The 21,888-nt window shown below is 38.9% G+C and overlaps 2 protein-coding genes, 2 long non-coding RNA genes and 3 other non-coding genes across 7 annotated transcripts; 5 read left to right on the forward strand and 2 right to left on the reverse strand.

Annotated features, from left to right (window-relative positions):
- Positions 1-841: 841 nt before the first annotated feature.
- Positions 842-4,039, forward strand: LOC137743729 (uncharacterized). The gene is made up of 3 exons (XR_015953177.1): positions 842-1,680; positions 3,091-3,511; positions 3,797-4,039. It is a non-coding gene; the product is annotated as an uncharacterized LOC137743729 (long non-coding RNA).
- LOC148693194 (signal recognition particle RNA) lies at positions 1,900-2,204 on the forward strand. Its single transcript, XR_015953781.1, has one exon.
- A 2,764-nt stretch (positions 4,040-6,803) lies between the features above and the next one.
- Positions 6,804-9,245, reverse strand: LOC148693195 (uncharacterized). Its single transcript, XM_088679454.1, has 3 exons — positions 8,329-9,245; positions 7,135-7,638; positions 6,804-7,089 (listed from the first exon to the last, which is right to left on the reverse strand). Exons 1-3 carry the CDS (start codon positions 9,237-9,239, stop codon positions 6,804-6,806), a joined length of 1,701 nt encoding a protein of 566 aa, XP_088535580.1. The 5' UTR covers positions 9,240-9,245.
- Positions 9,246-11,037: 1,792 nt separating this feature from the next.
- On the forward strand, positions 11,038-13,057 carry LOC148693196 (uncharacterized). The gene is made up of 3 exons (XM_088680330.1): positions 11,038-11,238; positions 11,381-11,533; positions 12,598-13,057. Exons 1-3 carry the CDS (start codon positions 11,038-11,040, stop codon positions 12,667-12,669), a joined length of 426 nt encoding a protein of 141 aa, XP_088536456.1. The 3' UTR covers positions 12,670-13,057.
- LOC148693197 (signal recognition particle RNA) lies at positions 11,753-12,057 on the forward strand. The gene has a single exon (XR_015953780.1).
- A 1,459-nt stretch (positions 13,058-14,516) lies between the features above and the next one.
- LOC137741311 (monodehydroascorbate reductase, seedling isozyme) lies at positions 14,517-18,955 on the reverse strand. The gene is made up of 2 exons (XR_015953185.1): positions 18,578-18,955; positions 14,517-18,269 (listed from the first exon to the last, which is right to left on the reverse strand). It is a non-coding gene; the product is annotated as a monodehydroascorbate reductase, seedling isozyme (transcript).
- Positions 18,956-19,229: 274 nt separating this feature from the next.
- Positions 19,230-20,237, forward strand: LOC148693198 (uncharacterized). Its single transcript, XR_015953186.1, has 3 exons — positions 19,230-19,474; positions 19,555-19,663; positions 19,765-20,237. It is a non-coding gene; the product is annotated as an uncharacterized LOC148693198 (long non-coding RNA).
- Positions 20,238-21,888: the final 1,651 nt, after the last annotated feature.

The raw sequence follows: 21,888 nt of genomic DNA on the forward strand, positions 1-21,888 counted from the left end.
TTAATACCAAGTGATAGATTGTCCTAGTAGATAGATCGTTATCTTCAACTCATTACATTTTAGTCCCAATCTTCTTTATTTCCTTAATTAAGTTTAAAGTAGTAATATCGCTTGTAATTAAAAAAAAACTATTGAATTGACTAACTTAAACGAAATAAAAAAAGATGTGCAAAAGAAGACAATGAGAGTGTGAATGTGACTTAACCACTACCCAAACCTATGAATGAGAATGAGAAAGTGAAATTGTTGGCAGACAAAACAATTTAACAAATCAATTTGCAAATGTCAATTGTTATTTGGGGGGAGCTGGTTTGAGTCTTGCAGGTAATGAGTTGTGTTGAGTGATCACAAAAGGTGGAAGAATTATTTAGTGGGAATCCATCCCACTTAATAAAGTGGGAATTATCAAACATTTTGGGGCTGACCATGTAACTAGTTATTTTTATTGGGTTTGGATCGGTTTCAACCCGATCTGTTAAGTTAATAGATCACTTAAATTCAACCTGTTAACAAACTTTTTTCATAAAAAAATTTTGCATTTCATTTCAACTTACATTTTAACCCAATGCTCATATTAGACCGAGAGTAGCCTTTTAGCAGGGAAAGGGATTCTCTCCGGTTCCCTTCCACCAAATCCACCCAATCACCTAATCCGGCCCTTTGAAATTTGATTCAACGGCTAAAGTTATTACAACTTTTAAAGAGGCTCTTTATTTGTAGCCGTTGGATCGACTTTCAAGAGCCCAGATTGATTGATTGAGTGGATTTGGTGGAAGGGATCTAGAGAGGATCCCTTTCCTTTTACCAGGTGCCAATAGGTTAGCATTATGGTTAGTTCCATGGAACACAGTACCAGGTAGTTTGATGTCATCTTCAAAATAATTCTGTTATCTCTCCCCAACAATCTATTCTTATAATTTGGTTGTCTGATTTCTCCAATTCAAATAAAATCAAGTGTTCTTTCAAAATATCCAAAACGTTTTTAAAGAAGATATTTTTAAATTCCCAAAATAATTAGTGCTTTATTTCAAGAATATTCCGTTGTGTGCTTCTTGTAAATGCACTATAATTTTTCTTTTAAAGTTATTTTTTATCAAAAATTATTTCCAAAACCATTTCAACCAAAAAAAAAGAAAAACTCTCAGACAGTTTAATTTAACTTCCAAACCAGCCCACAATATCTCCACGGCTTCTTCTTCCCCAGCGAGAAATTGCTTCCTCGTAACGAGGAATCTATAACTACAAAAAGTCTGTAAGTCCCCCCTTGTTGTAGGGTTTTACGTTTTCTTCTCTGTCCTACATCTTTTTCCAAATCGCGGTCTTGTTTGGTTGCCGAGAAAATGAGCGAAATACTATTGGACAAACAGTGAGATGTTGGGGTTTTGCATTTGAGTTTACAATTTTGTGACTCCGCCCAAAACCCTACCTTTGATTTCCAAATAATAACAATTTCGAGGTTTTCTTGAAAGTTGATCCTTGTAAGGCCAGGAGTACGCTTGATGTGACCACGGAAGATGGCGGCGGCGCTCAAAAGCTCCATGGAAGCAAACAGGGCCTGTGGAGAAGAAGGCGCCAGTGCACGAACAAGTGAAGAGAATGCAGAAGCTTTCTGCACACAGCACTTACGTCACTCACCGGTTGCGGGTTCTCAACAAAATTCTCCAGCTTTTGTCCATTCAGGTGCACAAACGTCGGATTTTCAGTTTACTGTATAAAGCGTAGTTTAACTATTAACTCTCGCCTGGTACCCAATGGATTTAAACTATTATGTTCAGAAATTTCCATTTAAAACTGCAATTTAATTTAAACACGGCCATAGTTCGGAACAGAACTTGTCCCACATCGACCACGGACAGATAAACATAACCCTTTATATAGATTGTGCATGGAGCTCCCATCGCCGAGCTTACTAACGAAAGCTTATAACCCAAGTGGGGGCGACAAGATGTTGGGACGCTGGTTCAGTCTCAGCGGGTTGGGTCCGTCGTGGCTCTATTCTGGACCGCCCATTCCAAGCTGGGAGTTGGGCTGTGTGGCATGGGCGAAGGCTCAGGCTTCACGGTTCCTAGAGCGGAGGGCACCGCGTAAGGCTGGTTTCACAGAGCAACGATTACCTCTCGCTCTCGGCAGTGGAAGGATAACGGGTCGGTGTCACCCGGATCCACTATGGCCTGCTGGACTGTTCCAATTGAACCAACATTTTTTTTGCTTTCATTAGGGTAGTTTTTGTTTTAATTTATTTTTTTTAACGGAGGGATTTGAATTTCCTTTGCTCAATTTGGTATTCTAGTTGATCGACACGACAAGGCAACTAAAATTCCAAATTATCTAGCTGCCTAATTTATTTATTTATGGTTGTCTAATGGGCTCTTAATTTACTTTTTTTTTTTGTTTGTTAATGAAATATGGAATGTTGTGTTTTGTATATGATTCTGGTTAAAATTAGAAGAGAAATGTTGTGTTGGGGTTGCCTTTTGCTGGGCTGACTATCTGAACTCAACCTTTCTCGGCAGTGGTCGGTTCAATTTGAAAGTTTTGTTCTGTGGAATTAGGGAACCGGATCCCCTCCTGAGCATAGGGTGGGGATCTTCCTGACCTGGCCATCTGGGTCCTTAAAATTTGATCCAACGGCTACAATAATCATAATTTTTAATGGATTTTCCTGTTTGTAGCCGTTGGATCAAAATTCAAGAGTCCAGATGATCCGGTCAGGAGGATCCCCACCCTATGTTCAGGAGGGGATCCGGTTCTTGGAATTAGATGCTGTAATTTATTTAGTTGGAAGACATGATCATGTTACGACCTTCCTTACCTTTTTGGATCGCTTAATACTGTGTCCATATGTGCTATACCAATTATATTTTATATTTGTGTTTATAAAAAGACACGAGTTTGGGTCTTTTCCATCACACACTGAAGATTGTACGTTTTTGGCACACTAATAACATCTTACTCTTGTGACTATCTTTTGTATGTGTCTCTTTAAATTTTATTTTTTTATTTTTTGTGAACCAAGCTTGTAATATTCTTTTTGTTGCTCTGGTATCCTTGCCTCTTGACATGGTGGAAGTGTATGTTTTTGTGATGTAGAAATATGTGTATGGATGCAATTCCTTTGGAGTTAATGACTTGGAGCATTCCTTGGTTTCATATGGATGCAATTCTCCGAAAGCAGAATCAGCATGAACTTTGGACCTCATTTCTTGAAGCCCCGATTTTGGTAACTTCATTGTCGGTTTTTCTGTGTTTCTCATAATATTCATCCGTTGAGACTGTTCATCAAGGAGGTTTTTTTATTTGTTCTGTGTAGTGGCAGAGCCAGGATTAAATCACAATGGGGCACAACAAGAAACTCAATAAGTTCTCCAGGAAATATTAAATGGAACATAAGTTATTCCATTTATTCAGTTTGTGTATGAGACCTTTCTCCCATGGCTTTATAGCTAGCTTTGCCTTGGGAATGAACCAGCGGTCAAGAAAGCTTCATACAGGGGTTATGCTTGGCTGATCGGTAAGGGATTTTACTTTGCTGGGTTTGGATTGATTATGGGGTCGGGACTATTATTGGTTGTGTGAAAATAAGAGCTTATTGGGGTCACTTGCATCCGTTGACCCCAATGTAACTCCACTACTGGTTATGTGAATGTGAAGAGTTGTACTTTAAGTATCTTCATATCTTAAACCATGCTTTATTTTTGTTTGTTTGGGACTTACGATTGTGTTTTTCTTAAGCCTCAAGCTGCAGTGCTATTTAGTACTACGGTTTAATAGTATTCATTTTCACTTGTGTAAGCAGTAGCCACCAAAAAAGAGGAGGCAGCCACGACAGAAGGGAGAAAAAGGAAGGACCAGAGCACCGTTCTGCAATTCGTCATCGAAGAGTTTCTTCTTCTCCTTTTACTTTCTGTTTTGTTTGTCTTTGCTGCCCATTTACATTATGAGTAACTAAATTTCATAGTTGGGACTTGGTTGAAGTCTAATCATGTTTCCTTGAGAATTTTCGATACATTTTGTTATAAGACAATTTGTTGATGCTTTAGTGATAAATTCTAGTTTTAATTCCAATCTTATTGAGTTATTTTATGATTGATCTGTTAAAGTTATTCTAGCAATCAGATTCAGTTACATAAACCACAACCAAGATCAAAACACAGAATAGTAATCCTTATAAAGTGAAACATACTAACCTGAAGAATTTCCATTGGAAGCAGCCATGGTTGTTCACTGTTAATCTAAACGCATCAACTCTTCTTCTCTCTGTCAGGATGTTTTTACTCTAACCAAGAATAGGACTTAGTTCCAACAAGAGCCCGCCCCTGTGAGAGGAGAGAATGCCATATATATACACACATATCCTTCTCATATTAGCATGTGGATTCCCTATTAAAATCCTTATGGGAAACAACTTATGTTTTCCTATATCAGTTTACTACTGCAATAAAATCCTTTATTGACAAGAACTGATATTCATCTTCATATAAGACTTTCTTATCCGTATTGGATTTGAATAGCTAATGCCCGATCATCTTATCTCATGTTTATACTCTTACATTCTCCTACTTGAACATGAGACAAAAATCAAACATAGCTTTTGCCAATCATAAGAAGTGATCACATAACCTTATCCAAGATTCCACCATCATGACCAATGTCTCGTTACATCTCAAAATACAGGAACCAAGATTCACAGACTACAACCAAAATGTAGTATTAAATCTAAGCTCACATGTACTCAATCTGTAAATATGACTCATGATTCAAAATAACATAAACAGTCCAGATTATGCTCTCACTTTCAAAAGATCACAGCACATAACAATCTTCATTGAAAAGCAACATTTTAAAGACTGAATAAAATTCATTAACAATAAACTTTAAAACAGACAAACTGTTTTTTTCAAAGTATCAAATGAATCTAAACTTCTAACATAGTCTATCTCCAATACTACAATACTTTCAAAACTAAAAGTATTCAGTCTCGGGACAAAGACACTTATTAAAACACAAAATCAAACTAGCAAACTAGCTATAACTTAACCTCAGTTTGTCAGAGCTGCACTCATTTATATATTCTTCACAGCTGCAACTCCAAAGCCTCAAAACATGCTTGATTACTCCCACTGATCAAAACTTTCTAGCACTCCCATCAAAGAAACATGTTTTCTAAATTCTCCAACAGGCAGTGCCTTAGTTAACGGATCAGCAAGCATCATTGTAGTGCTTATGTGCTGTACTTCGATAGTTCCTTTCTTGACTTGTTCTCTGACCTTAAGAAATTTGACATCCATCAAGCGTGAAGCTGAAGTACGCCTATTATTCTTGGCAAAGAATACAGCCGAGTTGTTATCACAGAACATCTTAATAGGCTTCTGAATCGAATTCACAACCTTTAAATCTGTTAAGAAATTCTTCAACCATGCTGCTTGTTTCATGCCTTCAAAGCAAGCTACAAACTCAGCCTCCATAGTAGATGTAGTTATAACAGTTTGTTTTGCACTTTTCCATGAAACTGCCCCTCCATTAAGCATGAAGATATAACCCCCAGTTCACTTCCTATCATCCACATCTCCAGCCAAATCCAAGTCTGTATATCCCATAAGTTCCAAAGAATTGGTTATACCATATACCAACATATGATTCTTGGTTCTCTGCAAGTATCGCAGAACTTTCTTGGCTGCTACCCAATGTGCTTCACCTGCATTTGCTTGAAATTTGCCTAGCAAGCCAACAATAATGGCAATATCAGGCCATATAGTTGCATACATGAGACTTCTAACTAAAGAAGCATAAGGTTTAGCTTGCATTATCTTTGCTTCCAAATCAGTTTTTGGACATTGACTCTTCGAGAACTTATCACCTTTATTGACTGGAACTTGACCATTATTGCAACTTTCCATATGAAATCTCACCAAGATTCTGTCAATATATCCCTTTTGAGATAAGCCAAGAAGCCTCTTTTGCCTATCTCGAACAATCTCTATTCCCAATACATAATGTGCTTCACCAAGGTCCTTCATCTCAAAGTTGTCACTGAGCATTCTTTTAGTACTTTGAAGCAATTGAGGACATGAGCTTGCAAGAAGGATGTCATCAACATAAAGTACCAAGAAGATGAATTTGGATCCTGAGAACTTAATATATATGCAATCATCCAACTTATTTTCTACAAAACCTTGTGCAGAGATATTTGATCAAATTTCAAGTACCATTGCCTTGATGCTTGTTTTAAGCCGTATATTGACTTATTGAGCTTGCATACCATACTTTCCTTCCCCCTTTCAACAAATCCAACAGGTTGTTTCATATAAATGTCTTCTTGTAGATCTCCATTAAGAAAAGCTGTTTTTACATCCATTTGATGTAACTCAAGATCAAAATAAGCAGCCAAGGACATTATAACTCACATAGAATCTTTAGAGGAAACTGGAGAGAAAGTGTTATTATAGTCGATTCCCTTTCTCTGAGTAAACCCCTTAGCAACCAACCGTGCTTTATATCTCTCAATTCTTCCATTAACATCCCTTTTAGTTTTATATACCCACTTGCAACCTATTGGCCGAATTTTAGAGTTTGAATCTACCAGTGTCCAAACTTGATTTTTGAACATTGATTCTAACTCATCCTTCATAGCATTGTTCCATAGAACTAATTGAGGACTTTCAATTGCTTGAGTATATGTGAGAGGGTCATCACTGTCACCTATGTCGAACTCACTCTTTTGCAGATACACAGTCACTTGTTTCAGTGGATTTTCGAGCTCTTGTAGATTTTCTGATTTCAACTTGAGATGGAACTGATGCTAGTTATTCTTCAAAGGAAGTCAATATTTCAGGTTGTGTTAATTGATCGACCTCCGCAGTGTTGTCAACTTGAACCCCTAATTCTTCACTCATATCCTCTGTAGCAGGCGTCAATGGATGAGAAAACAATGGAACTTGAGTGTAGTCCATTGCTACATGGTCATCACCATCTTGATGTATCTCTTCAAATACAAACGTTTCCCTTGACAAATGTGAGACATCTTGATCCTCCAAAAAAACTGCATTATTTGTTTCCTGGATCCGAGTGTGACTTTGAGGGATATAGAACCTGTATCATTTTGATTTCTCAAGATAACCAATGAAGTAACATGACCGAGTCCTTGGATCCAGCTTTCTTTCATTAGGATTATAGAACTTAGCTTCTGCTTTACAACCCCAAACATGGAAATAAGTAAAACTGGGAACTCTCCCATGCCATAACTCATAAGGTGTGGTAGACACTGCCGTGCTTGGAACTTGATTCAATATATGATTAGCTGTTTTCAAAGCCTCTCCCCACAGGAATCCTGGCAATTTCGATCTTGACATCATACTTCTCACCATACCAATGAGAGTCCTGTTTCTTCTTTTAGAAACACCATTCTGTTGAGGTGTTCCAGGTGTGGTGTACTGCGCCACAATCCCATTCTTCTCGAGATAAAGCGCAAATTGACCCTTTTGTTGCCCGGATTTAGTGTACCTGCCAAAGTATTCACCTCCTCTATCTGATCTAACAATTTTTATGACCTTCCCTAACTGTTTTTCTACTTCTGTTCTATATTTGACAAAACAATTAAGGGCTTCTGATTTCTCTGTAATAAGAAAAGTATAACCGAGCCTAGGAAAATCATCAATGAAGTTGACAAAATACCTATGACCACAAATTGTTTTGACTGGGAAAGGACCACAAATGTCAGTGTGTATGATCTCTAATAGCCCTTGACTTCTCTTAGCATCCATTTTTCTAAAATTAGTCATTTTGCCCTTTAAACAGTCAACTCACTCATTTGCAAAAGTAAAATCTAATTTTGGAATCAATTCTACCTTTGAAAGTTTCATTATTCTTTCTTTAGAAATGTGCCTTAGCCTCTTATGCCAGATAATATAAGAAGTGTCAGTTCCTAGCGTCCTTTTGAAACCAACATTCAAAATTGAGTGATTATTTGACTCTATTGAACATTCTAAACTCCACAGATTGTCTAATAGAAGGGCAGTACCTAAAACAAAATCTAGATAGTTATTTTTAAAGATTTTCAAACACTTATCATCAGCAAGGAAAGCAAAATCGTCTTTGACAATTTTAGAGGCAGAAATTAAGTTTCTTCTCATCTTTGGCACATAGAGCACATCTTTTAATTTTAAAACAAAACCAGAAGTTAACTTTAAATTTACAATCCCTATTGAATGAATTGCAACCCTAGTCCCTTCCCCTACATAAACATTGTATAAAGTATCACCAATTTCCTTTTGTTTTTGAAAACCTTTTAAAGAGTTAGTTATATGTACTGAGCATCCAGTATCAAACCACCAAGAATAAACAGGTACTTCACAAAGGTTTGATTCAACACAGACAAGTACTTGTTCCTTTTCTTTACTCTTCACATAATCTTTGAAAATTTCACAGTTGACTTTTAAATGGCCCTTAGTTTTGCACCAAAAACATTTAAGATTAGACACATCTTTAGGTTTAGCCTTGAACTTATTAGATTTTCTAGGGGAATCAACTACTTTGGCAGAATTACTGAACTTATTAGAATTCTTATTGGAACCAAAAGAGCCTCTGTTGTTGAACAGCTTCTTCTCATTTGCAATCTGCACAAAGTTGATATCCTCAATCTCTTTGCCTCTTTCTTGTTTTTGATGAGCTTCTTCTTGCACACATTGTGCAATCAACTGGTTAACATCCCAGTTTTTGTCTTGAGTGTTGTAAGAAATCTTCAATTGGCTATATCTGTTGGGAAGTGCTTGAAGAATCATGAATACCACCTGCTTTTCACCAATATTTATGTCCATTGTATTGAGTCTTTCTGCAGCATCGGTCATCTTCATTATATGATCCCTGATGGAGCCAGTACCTTCCATCTTGTAAGTATTCAATAGAGACATATACTGACTCACTTCAGCTTTTACAGATTCTTGAAATTTCTTTTCTATGGCATTCAGATAGTCAGCAGCCACATCATGTTTCTTAATTCCTCCTCGAATAGTATCAGTCATGCCACTCTCTAGAATGGATAGTGTCACCTTATTGGCTCTTGTCCATCTCTCATAATCAGCCTTTTCAGCTCTGGTGCTCTGATCATTAATGATAGGTTTGGGGTTGTCAATTGCTATATCAAACTCATTCAGAGTCAATAACAAACTAATATCCCTTCTCCACTTCTTGTAATTTCCCCCACCAGTGAGGATTGAGATGTTGGCCAAATTGAGGGTCTTCATTGATATTGCAGACACTGAAGAATAAAACGAAATCACAATACGAACTTTTAGGTTCCTGATTTCTATTTTCAGTCAATTGCACATCATGTCATCAAAATCAATTATCCATATATACATAACTATAACAACAAAAGCTGATAAGTATATATAGAATAAAAGATTCCCTTCTGAATGCTCAGGACTAAAATTATGTAGTCTTGAACAATCATTCCATTACTGAAGAATTTGTCGTATACACAACTCAGTGCATTGGTTTAGTTCTAAAGAAGACTGAAGCCCTAAACGGCTTTCTTCCACAGATGATCATACAATCAACAATTTCAAATAACAAGAAAAATATCAACCTATGTTATTCAAATCATGTTATACCAATAGAATCGGAAAACAACTGAACTTGACTTTCAATTTTAATTTCAGTTTCGATAACCTACCCCGAAGAACAAGCATCAATATCCCGCAGCGGAAGCATTTATCACAGATATTATCGAACTTAAGATTAGGTTTGAACCATCATGAAACACTCAGAATATTAAAATTGATTTCCAGAAAGGAAGAGGAAGAATGAAGAGTCGTAATTCCGATTCATAAAACCCCAAACTAGATAAGTTTCGAATTTCTTAACCAAAGAGAATCAAGCAATCATATTTTATTAAAAATGCACCGTTTTCCCTATGCTCAGTTTTAGGTCTGAAACCAATTTCGAAACCTGAAGAATGGAATTTTTTTTTTCTTTTTCTTCTTCTGTTCGATTTTATTGATCGAATTTATGAACATGAACCCAAGGCTCTGATACCACATGTTAAAGTTATTCCAGCAATCAGATTCAGTTACATAAACCACAACCAAGATCAAAACACAGAACAATAATCCTTATAAAGTGAAACATACTAACCTGAAGAATTTCCATTGGAAGCAACCATGGTTGTTCACTGTTAATCTAAACGCAGCAACTCTTCTTCTCTCTGTCAGGATGCTTTTACTCTAACCAAGAATAGGACTTAGTTCCAACAAGAGCCCGCCCCTGTGAGAGGAGAGAATGCCATATATATATATACACATATCCTTCTCATATTAGCATGTGGATTCCCTATTAAAATCCTTATGGGAAACAACTTATGTTTTCCTATATCAGTTTACTACTGCAATAAAATCCTTTATTGACAAGAACTGATATTCATCTTCATATAAGACTTTCTTATCCGTATTGGATTTGAATAGCTAATGCCCGATCATCTTATCTTATGTTTATACTCTTACATGATCATCATAGAATAGCTTTGTAATTGAGTTTGTTACATGGGTAAATTTGGATGATCGAGTCTTGTACGTATGCCGAGTGACAAGATAACTAGTTACGGTTCTTGGAATTAATTATCACGAATAACCGGAATAGATACCATGTTCTAGGATTCGTGTGTTTGTCGATTTCCATTGTATTATGCTTTCTTGGAGTGCAATTAAGTAGATACCATGCTAAATACTTCGAGAATGAAAGGAGTTAGTGTAGACGCCCATGCCTAATTTGTTGTTTAGGGAAATCAATAGCTTAAAGAGTAAATACCATGCCTTTAGGTAGACAAACGTAAAGCATCAAAAATCTGTTTTGTATCATAGTATGTATCAGTTGTTTAGGCAAAAAAAGTTAGAGATGGAAGTCAAAGTCCTAACCGTTCAAACATCGTTTTCAAAATTCTTATTGCCAATTATTTTTATTTACCTACGTTGTGCTTTTATAGTTAAACTTAAGAAATTATTTAATACTAAAGTCAGTGGAAAAGTACTGTTTATCAACAGTAAAATGGTGGAATGGCCCTCAATCAGCTTTCCTTGCCCCGTTGTTTTTCCATCTTGCCACAGTGAAATTACGCATTTGTCCGCGTTGGCCACGAGTCCATCATCGTGTGAAACCTCTGCTTTGGCTGCAGCTTCTCGATTTTTCCATCCGTTTCAGTTCTCCCTTTCGAAAATCTCTGCTTCCGTTGCTCTCAACTTGCCTTCTGTCACTCTCAAACGCCGGATAAGCTATCGACCACCCCCTCTCTATCTTCTTCTTCTTCCTTCGCTTTTCCCTGTGCAAATCTGAGAGACGCCTACCTTGGCTTTCCAAATAATAACAATTTCGAGGTTTTCTTGAAAGTTGACCGGAAGCTCCATGGAAGCAACCAGGGCCTGGGGAGAAGGAGGCGCCAGTGCACGAACAAGTGAAGAGAATGCAGAAGCTACCTGCACAAAGCACTTACGTCACTCACCGGTTGCGGGTTCTCAACAAAATTCTCCAGCTTTTGTCCATTCAGGTGCACAAACGTCGAATTTTCAGTTTACTGTATAAAGCGTAGTTTAACCATTAACTCTCGCCTGCTACCCAATGGATTTAAACTATTATGTTCAGAAATTTCCATTTAAAACTGCAATTTAATTTGAACACGGTCGTAGTTCAGAACAGAATTTGTCCCACATCGACCACGGACAGATAAACATAACCCTTTATATAGATTGTGCATGTAGCATCAATCGCCGAGCTTACTAACGAAAGCTTATAACCCAAGTGGGGGCAACAAGATGTTGGGACGCTGGTACAGTCTCAGCGGGTCGGATCCGTCGTGGCTCTTTTCTGGTCCGCCCATTCCAAGCTGGGAGTTGGGCTGTGTGGCTTGAGCGAAGGCTCAGGCTCCACGGTTCCTAGAGCGGAGGGCACCGCGTAAGGCTGGCTTCACAGAGCAACGATTACCTCCCGCTCTCGGCAGTGGAAGGATAACGGGTCGGTGCCACCCTGATCCACTATGTCCCGCTGGACTGTTCCAATTGAACCAACATTTTTTTTGCTTTCATTAGGGTAGTTTTTGTTTTAATTCGAATGTTTTAATTTATTTATTTTTAACGGAGGGATTTGAATTTCCTTTGCTCAATTTGGTATTCTAGATGATCGACACGACATGGAAACTAAAATTCCAAATTGTCTAGCTACCTAATTTATTTATTTATGGTTGTCTAATGGGCTCTTAATTTACTAATTTTTTTGGTTAATGAAATATGGAATGTTGTGTTTTGTATATGATTCTGGTTAAACTTAGAAGAGAAATGTTGTGTTGGGGTTGCTTTTTGCTAGGCTGTCTATCTGAACTCAACCTTTCTCGGCAGCGGTCGGTTCCATTTGAAAGTTTTGTTTTGTGGAAATAGGTACTGTAATTATCTTAGTTGGAAGACATGATCATGTTACGACCTTCCTTGCCTTTTCGGATCACTTAATACTGTGTCCATTATGCTATACCAATGTACGTTTTTGGCACACTAATAACATCTTACTCTTGTAATATCCTTGCCTCTTGACATGGTGCAAGTGTATGTTTTTGTGATGTAGAAATATGTGTATGGTAGTGATCCTGGAGATTATATCATCAACTTGGCATTCCATTTCCCACTTTGGAGTTAATGACTTGGAGCATTCCTTGGTTTCATATGGATGCAATTCTCCGAAGGCAGAATCGGCATGATGAACTTTGGACCTCTTTTCTTGACGTCCCCGAGTTCGGTAACTTCATTGTCGGTTTTTCTGTGTTTCTCATAATATTCATCTTGTTACTTCATCCATTAAGACTGTTCATCATCAAGGAGTTGATGAGAAAGGATTTGAACTCATTTTTTGTTTGTTTTTGTTGTGTGATTCTGAAGAACTGTACTTTAGAGTTCTTTACATCTTAAACCATGCTTTATTTTTTGTTTGTTCGGGACTTACGATTGTGTATTTCTTAAGCCTCAAGCTGCTGTTGTTTTGAAAACGAAAAATGGCTTAAAGTAATAGTGCAAGGGGTTTGTGTGTTCGAGTTGTATTCCCTTAATATTGCTTGTATAAAACTATATGCAACAAGAAAAAACTATTTTTCATATTAATTGAGAGGCTAACTTTGTGATGGATGCCTTTGTTCGCCATGGCCTTATTAGTACTAATTGTCATATTTTGGATCATTGTACTCCTTCATTTGCTCTTCATGCCCTTCAGTTTGATTCTGTAGGGAACGGTTGTACTCGTGGTTTTTTCTTTTAATTTATTCTTCTTGATTAAAAAAAAAAAAGAAGAAGAACTGTTTGACTAAAATCCTTTTACAAATTCAAAACCCTTAAAAATATTAGAAACACTTCTAACAGAGAAAAGCGTGAAAGCTCTTCTAAATACAAGTGCCTCCAAATTTGAAAAAAGCAATTATGGACAAAAAGTGCTTCCTAGATTATCTCCAAAGAAGATGTTAGATTTTAAACAAAAAATTTTAATTTGATAGCTTATATCGCATTTTGACATATTTTAAAATTTTACTCTTCATCTGATATGTCAAATTAAATTATTATTTTATTTTTCATAATTTTTGTTTTGACATTATCTAGATCCTTTTTCCACCACCTCTTCGTTGACCTCGCTCATCACATGGTCCCCTCTCGCAATGAACTGCATCATCCTTCTCAAATCCACCAACTGCCTCTTCATCAAGAAAAGCCTCTCCTTCAATGTCAGATTCTCTTCCTCCAATTGAACAATATGGGTATCCTGATCATCCACCCTATCCAAAGCATTGTTACAAGCAACCCCACTGTAGTTTGGGTACACCATGTTGAACCGACTCAAATCATGATCCAACCTCCTTTCCACCTCCACATGGTCCTCCACATCCCTCTCACTTGATCAGCCACCACCCTCCTCGTCATCATTTCCAGGTGAAGGAAGCCAAATCTACTCTTTCATTGACCCATACCCATCAATACCCACTCCGCTTTCGCCATATCTCTTAAGATCTCCCTCAAAGGTGAAACATGGGCATGGGCAGAATAGTTGGAGTCACCACACAAGGTGAACCCAATGAGGCTAAGATTCAACGGCGGCGGCTTTTGGGCAGCGAATTAAGGCATCGGCTGAGGCCAAGCCTTGTAGTTCCGATTCATCATCATCAGCTGAGACTGACTCTTCATCATCATCAGCATGTAATAAATGTTTTAAAACAATAAAATATTAATAAAAAGCATTATAATAAATTAAAATGTATTTGAAGCTGCTGTCAAATTTGACAGCAAGCCCTTTTGCTGCCATTCTATGTCATGCCGCATAAGATTTGACATTTCGGTTGGAAACAATAGTGGATATCTTTTTTTACTGTTATACCTTACGTGGACAATTTGGCATCTCCACCTCTTATAAGGGCAGTTTTAAGCATGCCTTCATTTCTATAATCATTTACATGGAACAAATATACGGTATCCATATCGTTTCATAATAATGATACAAACGCAATATACACAAAACGCGTATTATTATTATTATTGGCGCCAAACGTCCCAATCTCAGAGTCTAACAATGGCGTTAAAGTCAAGTCACAAACTTCCCCACTTATTCATAAAGCGACCAAGACAAAGAGGAAACCCTGAAGCTTTGAGCTACAGAGAAAAAAACGGGGATTTGGGATTACATCTCCGGGACAACCGATTCGCTGAAACGGAAAAGCTTCGGACCTCGGTGGCCGACACCCAATTCGGTCAAACGAATCACACCCGATGTAACATCTGCCAAGAACTTGTGCTCCGCCGCTTACAAGTACGGGGCTAGAGTTCAGTTCCAGTGACCTATTAAACTCACTTCCCAAATTATATGTGGGAATTTGTTGACATGGAAATATCAAGGGAAGAGCCCTCCCTTTTCAGTGTATCCAGATACTCAGCTGAAGGTTGTGCCCTTGCAACTTTGGCAATAGCCTTGTTTTCTGCATCTGTCCCTCCCTCCAAAAACGCTCCCACAATCCTCCCGTCCTTGATCCATGCTGCTCCAAACTTCGGTTGGTTTGATGCTGGATTGGGGTCCCCAAACAGCAACAGATCGCCCACATTGTCTCCATAAAATGTCCACGACAAATCAAAGGCACGGGAGTAGAAGTACGGAACATAGTCATACTCTTCAATGCACTTCCCTTCCTCGCTTGCCCTGATAGCTCTCACAGCATGCTCAGCTGATTTTCTGGCATGGTCAACATGCTGAACTCTTCTCATGTCGTCATACAATTTCATAGGGAAAGTAGCAATGTCCCCCACGGCGTATACATCAGGGACATCTGTTTCGAACATTCCATCAGTTTGGATTCCGCCTTTCTCTTCACTGACTTGCCCATCGAACAAATCAATTAGAGGCTTTGCGCCGACACCAACAACAACAATGTCAGCTTGCAGCACCCTGCCATCCTTGAGTTTCACTACCTTAACCTCTCCGTTCATGTCAGCATCGAACCCTACTGCAGTGGTGCCCTTGATCATTTAAACTCCTCTATTGGCGTAGTAACCCTCGTAGAAAGCGGCTATCTCTTTAGTGAAAAGCCGAGGCATGCACCACGGTTCCGGAAAAACCATGGTGACATTGAACTTGTTGATTCTAATAGCTGCTCCGACTTCAAGACTAATGTACCCTCCTCCAACAATCACTACCTTTCCGTTTTTCTTGGCTCTAATTGCCTCCACAAGTTTATCGGCATTGCTGATTTCCCTCAAGTAGAAAATGTTTTTGGCATCATCTCCTTGCACACCAAATTCCGTCAACCTTATAACTCTGGAACCAGTTGCAATGATCAAAGTTTCGAATTCAAACATTCCCCCAGTTGCACTAGTGAGGATCTTTGATTGAAGATCTGCTTGGACTATTTCTGTGCTAAGAAGTAACTCAATGCCTTTCTCCGCATACCACTCCGGAAGCAGCTTCTCTCCTCCACTTCCGACACAGACATGGAACCCCGGAAGCCTTGCAGCTCCCTCAGGAAGCAGATGGCTCTTACTAAGTGCCGGACGTTCATAAGGTGCAACGGCTTCTTTGGATATGATCGCTAACTCACCTGGTTCAAGCCCTTGCTTGAGAAACTCCCTTGCTGCGTATCCAGCTGCAACTCCACCACCGATGATCACGTACTTAAACGACTTCTTACTGGAAATCTCACTAAAGAGACTACCCTTTTCGAACAATTCTTCAACTTCTCCAATTTTTTCATCAACAAGCTTTGCAAGATGTGCAATCGAGAGAAATTTCCGTTCGCCGAGTTTTTCAATAGTTAGTATTTGAGTTTTGATCCTTTCCACATTCTCTAACCACTCATAGACTTCATCGCGTTGCGGTTTACTTGGAAGGAGAGGCTCGGCCTCTATTTTCTCGATTATATCTTGACTTTGGCTAATCAAAGTTTTGTTGATACTTTAACCATCGTGTAATCAGAGCCCATATGAACATTATTGGTTCACAAATCGGTGTCAGAAATCCCATAGCTTCCTGCACATCACCAGAACAATGCAAGATAATTTTACTCTGAATATACGGTACCTCGATCCATATATTTTTGAACAAGCAATTCGATATATAGAGGATCATTAATCTGGTTTTCGAAACTGTGGTTAAACATTTTGTACCATATCATATACAGGTCCTAGCAACATCTTCGTCTATTTATGTATTGAGTTTTAATCTCATTTAGTGAAAGTCCTATTAACTTCATTAGCACCAGCCTTTATCTTTTTCATTTCCACATGATTTTCCAGATATTTGTCGAAATTATACTCTTCCTGATTCTGATTTGAAGAGCGGGGAACTAGCAGTAATTGTATCTGTTTACAATGGCTAGCTCTTGGTTGTTTGGGTTTGATCTAAAATTAGTTGTTAACTGTTATCTGATTAATTAACTAAACTATCAGAAATTTGTAACATATAAGAAACTAGCAGTCGATAATTTTCAGAAAAGAGAGCGTACCTGGCTTCACTGACTGCTAAAACAGGTAAAGGTCGCGTCCTCTATGAAAAGAAACCGAAAACCAGAGCAAATTAAAAGTAACTTATGTGTGCGAGGGATTGCCTTGAAAGGCTAAGCCCTTTATAAGAGAACTGAAAAAAATTAAAAGCATAGAGTTACTGAAGCAAAGTATCTGCTGGTCTTGGTGCTAAGGGAAGCAAAGAATGTCTTTAGAAGCACCGGATAAAATGGCACTGTAAATCTTGGATAAGCACTTTCTGAAGTTCAAGTACTTTTAAAAATTACAATCTGATGCTAAGCCTTTTCTTGAAACAAGGGCAAGAACAATTATGTACAGTACAACTTTTCAACACTGCCATATGACACGAACACCCTCACATAAGATTTGTTTCGGACAAACGCAACTGTTGTGGAAAACTCGCATCCCAACTATTTCGAGCTACACTAATCAACCAAATAAAAAGCTTTTGGCGAAATCTTAAGTCTAGGCCCCTCAATAAAACAGATGGAATTGCAAAAGCACTTAGAGATACATAGCAGAGCCGGCCCTCAGGGTGTGCAAAAGGTGCCACCGCGCGGAACCCCCAAATTTTCATTCAATCATATTTATATTTGTGGTTCTAGAGCTAGCGGTTTAGCTCTTCTTCCTTATCGCCCATCTGTTGGGTTAACAAAAACACATCCAACGTGTATCGAACCTAGGACCTTTGAAGGTAAGGAAAAAAAACCTAGCCGATCAAACAACTTATTTTTGTTGCAGTAACTTGTAATATTTTAATTTTATAGATGAAAAAATTGAAAAAAAAATAATAATAAAGAAATATAACATTAAAAAAATAAAGGGCCTCCATCTAAATTTTGCACAGGACCCCTAAAAACTTAGGTCCGACCCTAATCCACAGTACAAATTCATGACTAATAGTGATCATAGCTCCACCTATCTTCACTCGGTACCTGGCGTTGCCTTCTATTTCCTTTGGTCTTCTTAGGTTTCCCGGCGAAAAAAACAATTAGATCGTCGAAGAAATGCCCGCCCATAAACTCCTCCATCACATCTTCGAACGAATCTTATCAGCTGACTTCAAATCTGCACATGGCTTATCTATCTCCTCTTGCTTGTGTAATTTCCTGTTTTCACTGAATTCCTTCTTCAATCCGTCTAGATCAACCTGTACCGCCTTCAAATGCACTTTTTCTTTATCAGACTCCTTTTGAGAAGTTTGATTATCGGACTCTTTAACGTCGCGAAGTGATTTGGAAAGAATTTTGTAACCTAAAATCCACCTAAAAGTTAGTAGAAAACAAATGCCGGCTAGGCTTGTAACAAACTCCGCATCAATGCATGACACCAACACTTTGGAAACTCATGGAACCCAGACTTTATAAAGTTTGAGCAACATATTTACAGGTGAAGGAAAGACGATAAAGATATCAGCAAACCAAATAATATAAATACTTGCTTGGCAAAAATAAATATATAAATTTTTGTACATAAATATAGCAGTATTCAGACACTTACCTAAGGCTATATCGACGCAATTTAATTTTCCAAAAAATGAGAAAATGACGAGGAAACAAAACCTGGGACGGCTTTGAGGCTCTCATGCGCTGTGTGTTTAACGATGCTGGAGCTGAACCGGACGATCTTTGCCCGGCCTTCCGTGTCCCCCAAATAATAATTCAAGTTACCCCGGACGGCCTTGTCTATTTGGGTAACGGCACCCGCCCCGTACCCGTAAGCGGTGGAGCACAAGTTCTTGGCAGATGTTACATCGGGTGTGATTCGTTTGACCGAATCGGGTGTCGGCCACCGAGGTCCGAAGCTTTTCCGTTTCAGCGAATCGGTTGTCCCGGCGATGTAATCCCAAATCCCCATTTTTTCTCTGTAGCTCAAAGCGTCAGGCTTTCCACTTTATCTTGGTGGCTTTATGAATAAGTGGGGAAGTTTGTGACTTGACTTTAGCGCTATTATTAGACCTTGAGATTGGGACGTTTGGCGCCAATAGTAATAATACGTGTTTTGTGTATATTGCGTTTGTATCATTATTATAAAACGATATGGTTACGGTGTAATAACCCGTTCCGGGATTTACGGAAGAAAATGGATATTTTTGTATTTTCACTAAGTTAGAGGGATATCTTTCTTTTTAAAATTGTTTTTAAGTCTTAATTGGTGAGCCCAAGGGGCCCAACCCCTGTTTTGTCCCCGGTTCCCTTTCCCTTTTCTTTTCTTTTTCTGAAATGTCTTCTCTTATCTCTTCTCTCTTTCTTCCTCCGTGCTCTCTCTTTCCCCCCTCCTCTCGATGCTCTTTCCTCCGACAAGAACACACACACACACACCCACAACTACACCTACTCGAGGAAATCATCACCATCATCGCCATTCAACTGCATCTCTCTCTCTCTCTCTCTTTCCCCTGCTCGCGGCGTCGGGAGGACACGAACACCTCCGGCGAGTTTTGGTTGTTTTCCGGTTGGGTAAGCCCTTTTTCTTCTTCTTTTCTTATGTTAGACTTTGCCTAGATGTGGTTATTGAGTTTGGGTTCTTGATTTCCAAGGTTTTGGAGTGTTTTTGGCACGGGTGAGTGCACACCCAATTTTCCGGCGAGCACCGCCCCTTTCGAGGCAATTTCTGGCCAAAACACGGCGAGTTGGCCGGCGTGCGAGGTATCAATCTCTTCGTCTCGCTGAGTACTACAACGTTCATTTTTGTTTCACTCAATTTCATTGAGTATTGAAGAAGTTATGCTTATTTAAATCTTACCCAGTTTCCGGCGGACACCCGTGGCTTCCAGGCTGTTTTCCGGCCAACTCCGGCCACAATGACGAGAACCAAGGTATATTTCGATTCCTTACCTTCGGGGCTTCAATTTGGTATATTAAATGACATGTTTTGGTTAAGTTTTGAGCTCCAACGGAGCTTGGGAATTTTCCGGCCGAATTTCGGCGTCCTTCTCCGGCGCACCCAGGCCTTCGGGCCGTTCTCCACCCTCACACGGGCCTTAGGCCTGTTTGGTCTCTGGCCCAAAACCCAAAACCTTTTCCTTTTTATTTTTATTTTGTTTCATTTTAAAAACCCAAAGGCCTTAGGGCCTTGGTTGCAGCCCAAACCCATTTCCCCTTTTAAATTAGGCCTTGGGCCGTGAGGTTCAAAAACCCAAACCCATTTTCTGTTTTTACCCAAACCCAACCCATTTAAAACCCTAGCCCAAAACCCTAACCCAAAACCCTAAAGCCATGACCCGTGACCCGTTTGACCTGTTGACCCGGATTCGGTCTGACTGTTGACCCGGTCAACGGTCATCGTTGACTTTGACTTTGACCGGTCAACGATCAACGTTGACTTTGATAGTTGACTTTTTGGTTTCCGTGCGGGACCCCTCCTAGGCTAATTTCGATGTCCTGAACCCGTTTCCGATGTCTGTTTTCCCAAATTCAATTGTTTGAGTAGAGTTTGATTAAATGTACCCTTTATGTGCTTAGGGACGTTTAATTGTGGCGTTTCTGTCTTCGCTAGTGGCGTGGATTTTCGACGGCGAAGTACTGTGAGTGGACCCCTTCTAAAAATGCATGTTTTAATGGTAGAATTGCATACACAGAAAAGCATGACTTTACGATTATGTTTTATGAAACGTTTTGAGATAACATGCTTACTAAGGCTAGTTTGAATTATTACTATTTTTCCTATAACCCATGATCTTACATCCATATGAAACCAAGGAATGCTCCAAGTCATTAACTCCAAAGTGGGAAATGGAATGCCAAGTTGATGATATATATAATCTCCGGGATCACTACCATACACATATTTCTACATCACAAAAACATACACTTGCACCATGTCAAGAGGCAAGGATATACAAGAGTAAGATGTTATTAGTGTGCCAAAAACGTACATTGGTATAGCATATATGGACACAGTATTAAGTGATCCGAAAAGGCAAGGAAGGTCGTAACATGATCATGTCTTCCAACTAAGATAATTAGTGTCTATTTCCACAAAACAAAACTTTCAAATGGAACCGACCACTGCCGAGAAAGGTTGAGTTCAGATAAACAAAACTTTCAAAAGATAATTATTTTTTGTTTGTTCGGGACTTACGATTGTGTATTTCTTAAGCCTCAAGCTGTTGTTGTTTTGAAAACGAAAAATGGCTTAAAGTAATAGTGCAAGGGGTTTGTGTGTTCGAGTTGTATTCCCTTAATATCGCTTGTATAAAACTATATGCAACAAGAAAAAACTGTTTTTCATATTAATTGAGAGGTTAACTTTGTGGTGGATACCTTCGCTCGCCATGATCTTATTATTACTGATTGTCATATTTTGGATCATTGTACTCATTCATTTGCTCTTCATACCCTTCAGTTTGATTATGCAAGGAACAATTGTACTTGTGGTTTTTCCTCTTAATTTATTCTTCTTGATTCAAAAAAAAAAAAAAAAACAACTGTTTGACTAAAATGCTTTTACAAATTCAAAACCCTTAAGGGGGCGTTTGTTTGATCGGATTAAGGGGGACTGGACTAGACTAGACTGTAGTCCCTTATTTGGTCTGGACAAGGATTAGGTTTAATGGGACTAAAGGGGACTCGCCCCGACTGAACGTTTCGCTAAACGTTCTTAAGGAGACCCCTCAATTTCAAGCGGACTGCTAGTCCCGTTCTCTCCCCCGCCGCTGGTCCCTCGTCGTCTCCCTTCTCCTTCGCCCTCTCCCTTCTGATCCGCACCTTTGCCCACTCCCTTGGGCCTTCACTATGCCACCCAAAAGCCTAAACCCAGACCTCAAACAAAACTGAAAAACAATCCATTGATTCCCTTCCTTTCTTCTCCGTTCAATTCACTCTCTTTCTCAGCAAAATCGTCATGGTTGCAACCACCAGACCACCACCAG

The sequence above is a fragment of the Pyrus communis genome, chromosome 11 (assembly GCF_041283825.1).
Source record: "Pyrus communis isolate YQ-2024b chromosome 11, ASM4128382v1, whole genome shotgun sequence".
In the NCBI taxonomy this organism is placed as follows: Eukaryota; Viridiplantae; Streptophyta; class Magnoliopsida; order Rosales; family Rosaceae; genus Pyrus; species Pyrus communis.

What these genes read in the sequence shown, in the direction of transcription:
- LOC148693195 (XM_088679454.1), bottom strand. Translation starts at nt 9,239, where the DNA reads ATGAAGACCCTCAATTTGGCCAACATCTCAATCCTCACTGGTGGGGGA. An exon ending in GAAGTACCTGTTTATTCTTG is followed by an intron (nt 7,639 to 8,328) that starts GTGGTTTGATAC and finishes TGATTTTCCTAG; the next exon opens with GCTCGGTTATACTTTTCTTA. An exon ending in AAGCTGGATCCAAGGACTCG is followed by an intron (nt 7,090 to 7,134) that starts GTCATGTTACTT and finishes AAAATGATACAG; the next exon opens with GTTCTATATCCCTCAAAGTC.
- LOC148693196 (XM_088680330.1), top strand. Translation starts at nt 11,038, where the DNA reads ATGGTGGAATGGCCCTCAATCAGCTTTCCTTGCCCCGTTGTTTTTCCA. An exon ending in TTGCTCTCAACTTGCCTTCT is followed by an intron (nt 11,239 to 11,380) that starts GTCACTCTCAAA and finishes CTTGAAAGTTGA; the next exon opens with CCGGAAGCTCCATGGAAGCA. An exon ending in TCCAGCTTTTGTCCATTCAG is followed by an intron (nt 11,534 to 12,597) that starts GTGCACAAACGT and finishes TTTGTGATGTAG; the next exon opens with AAATATGTGTATGGTAGTGA.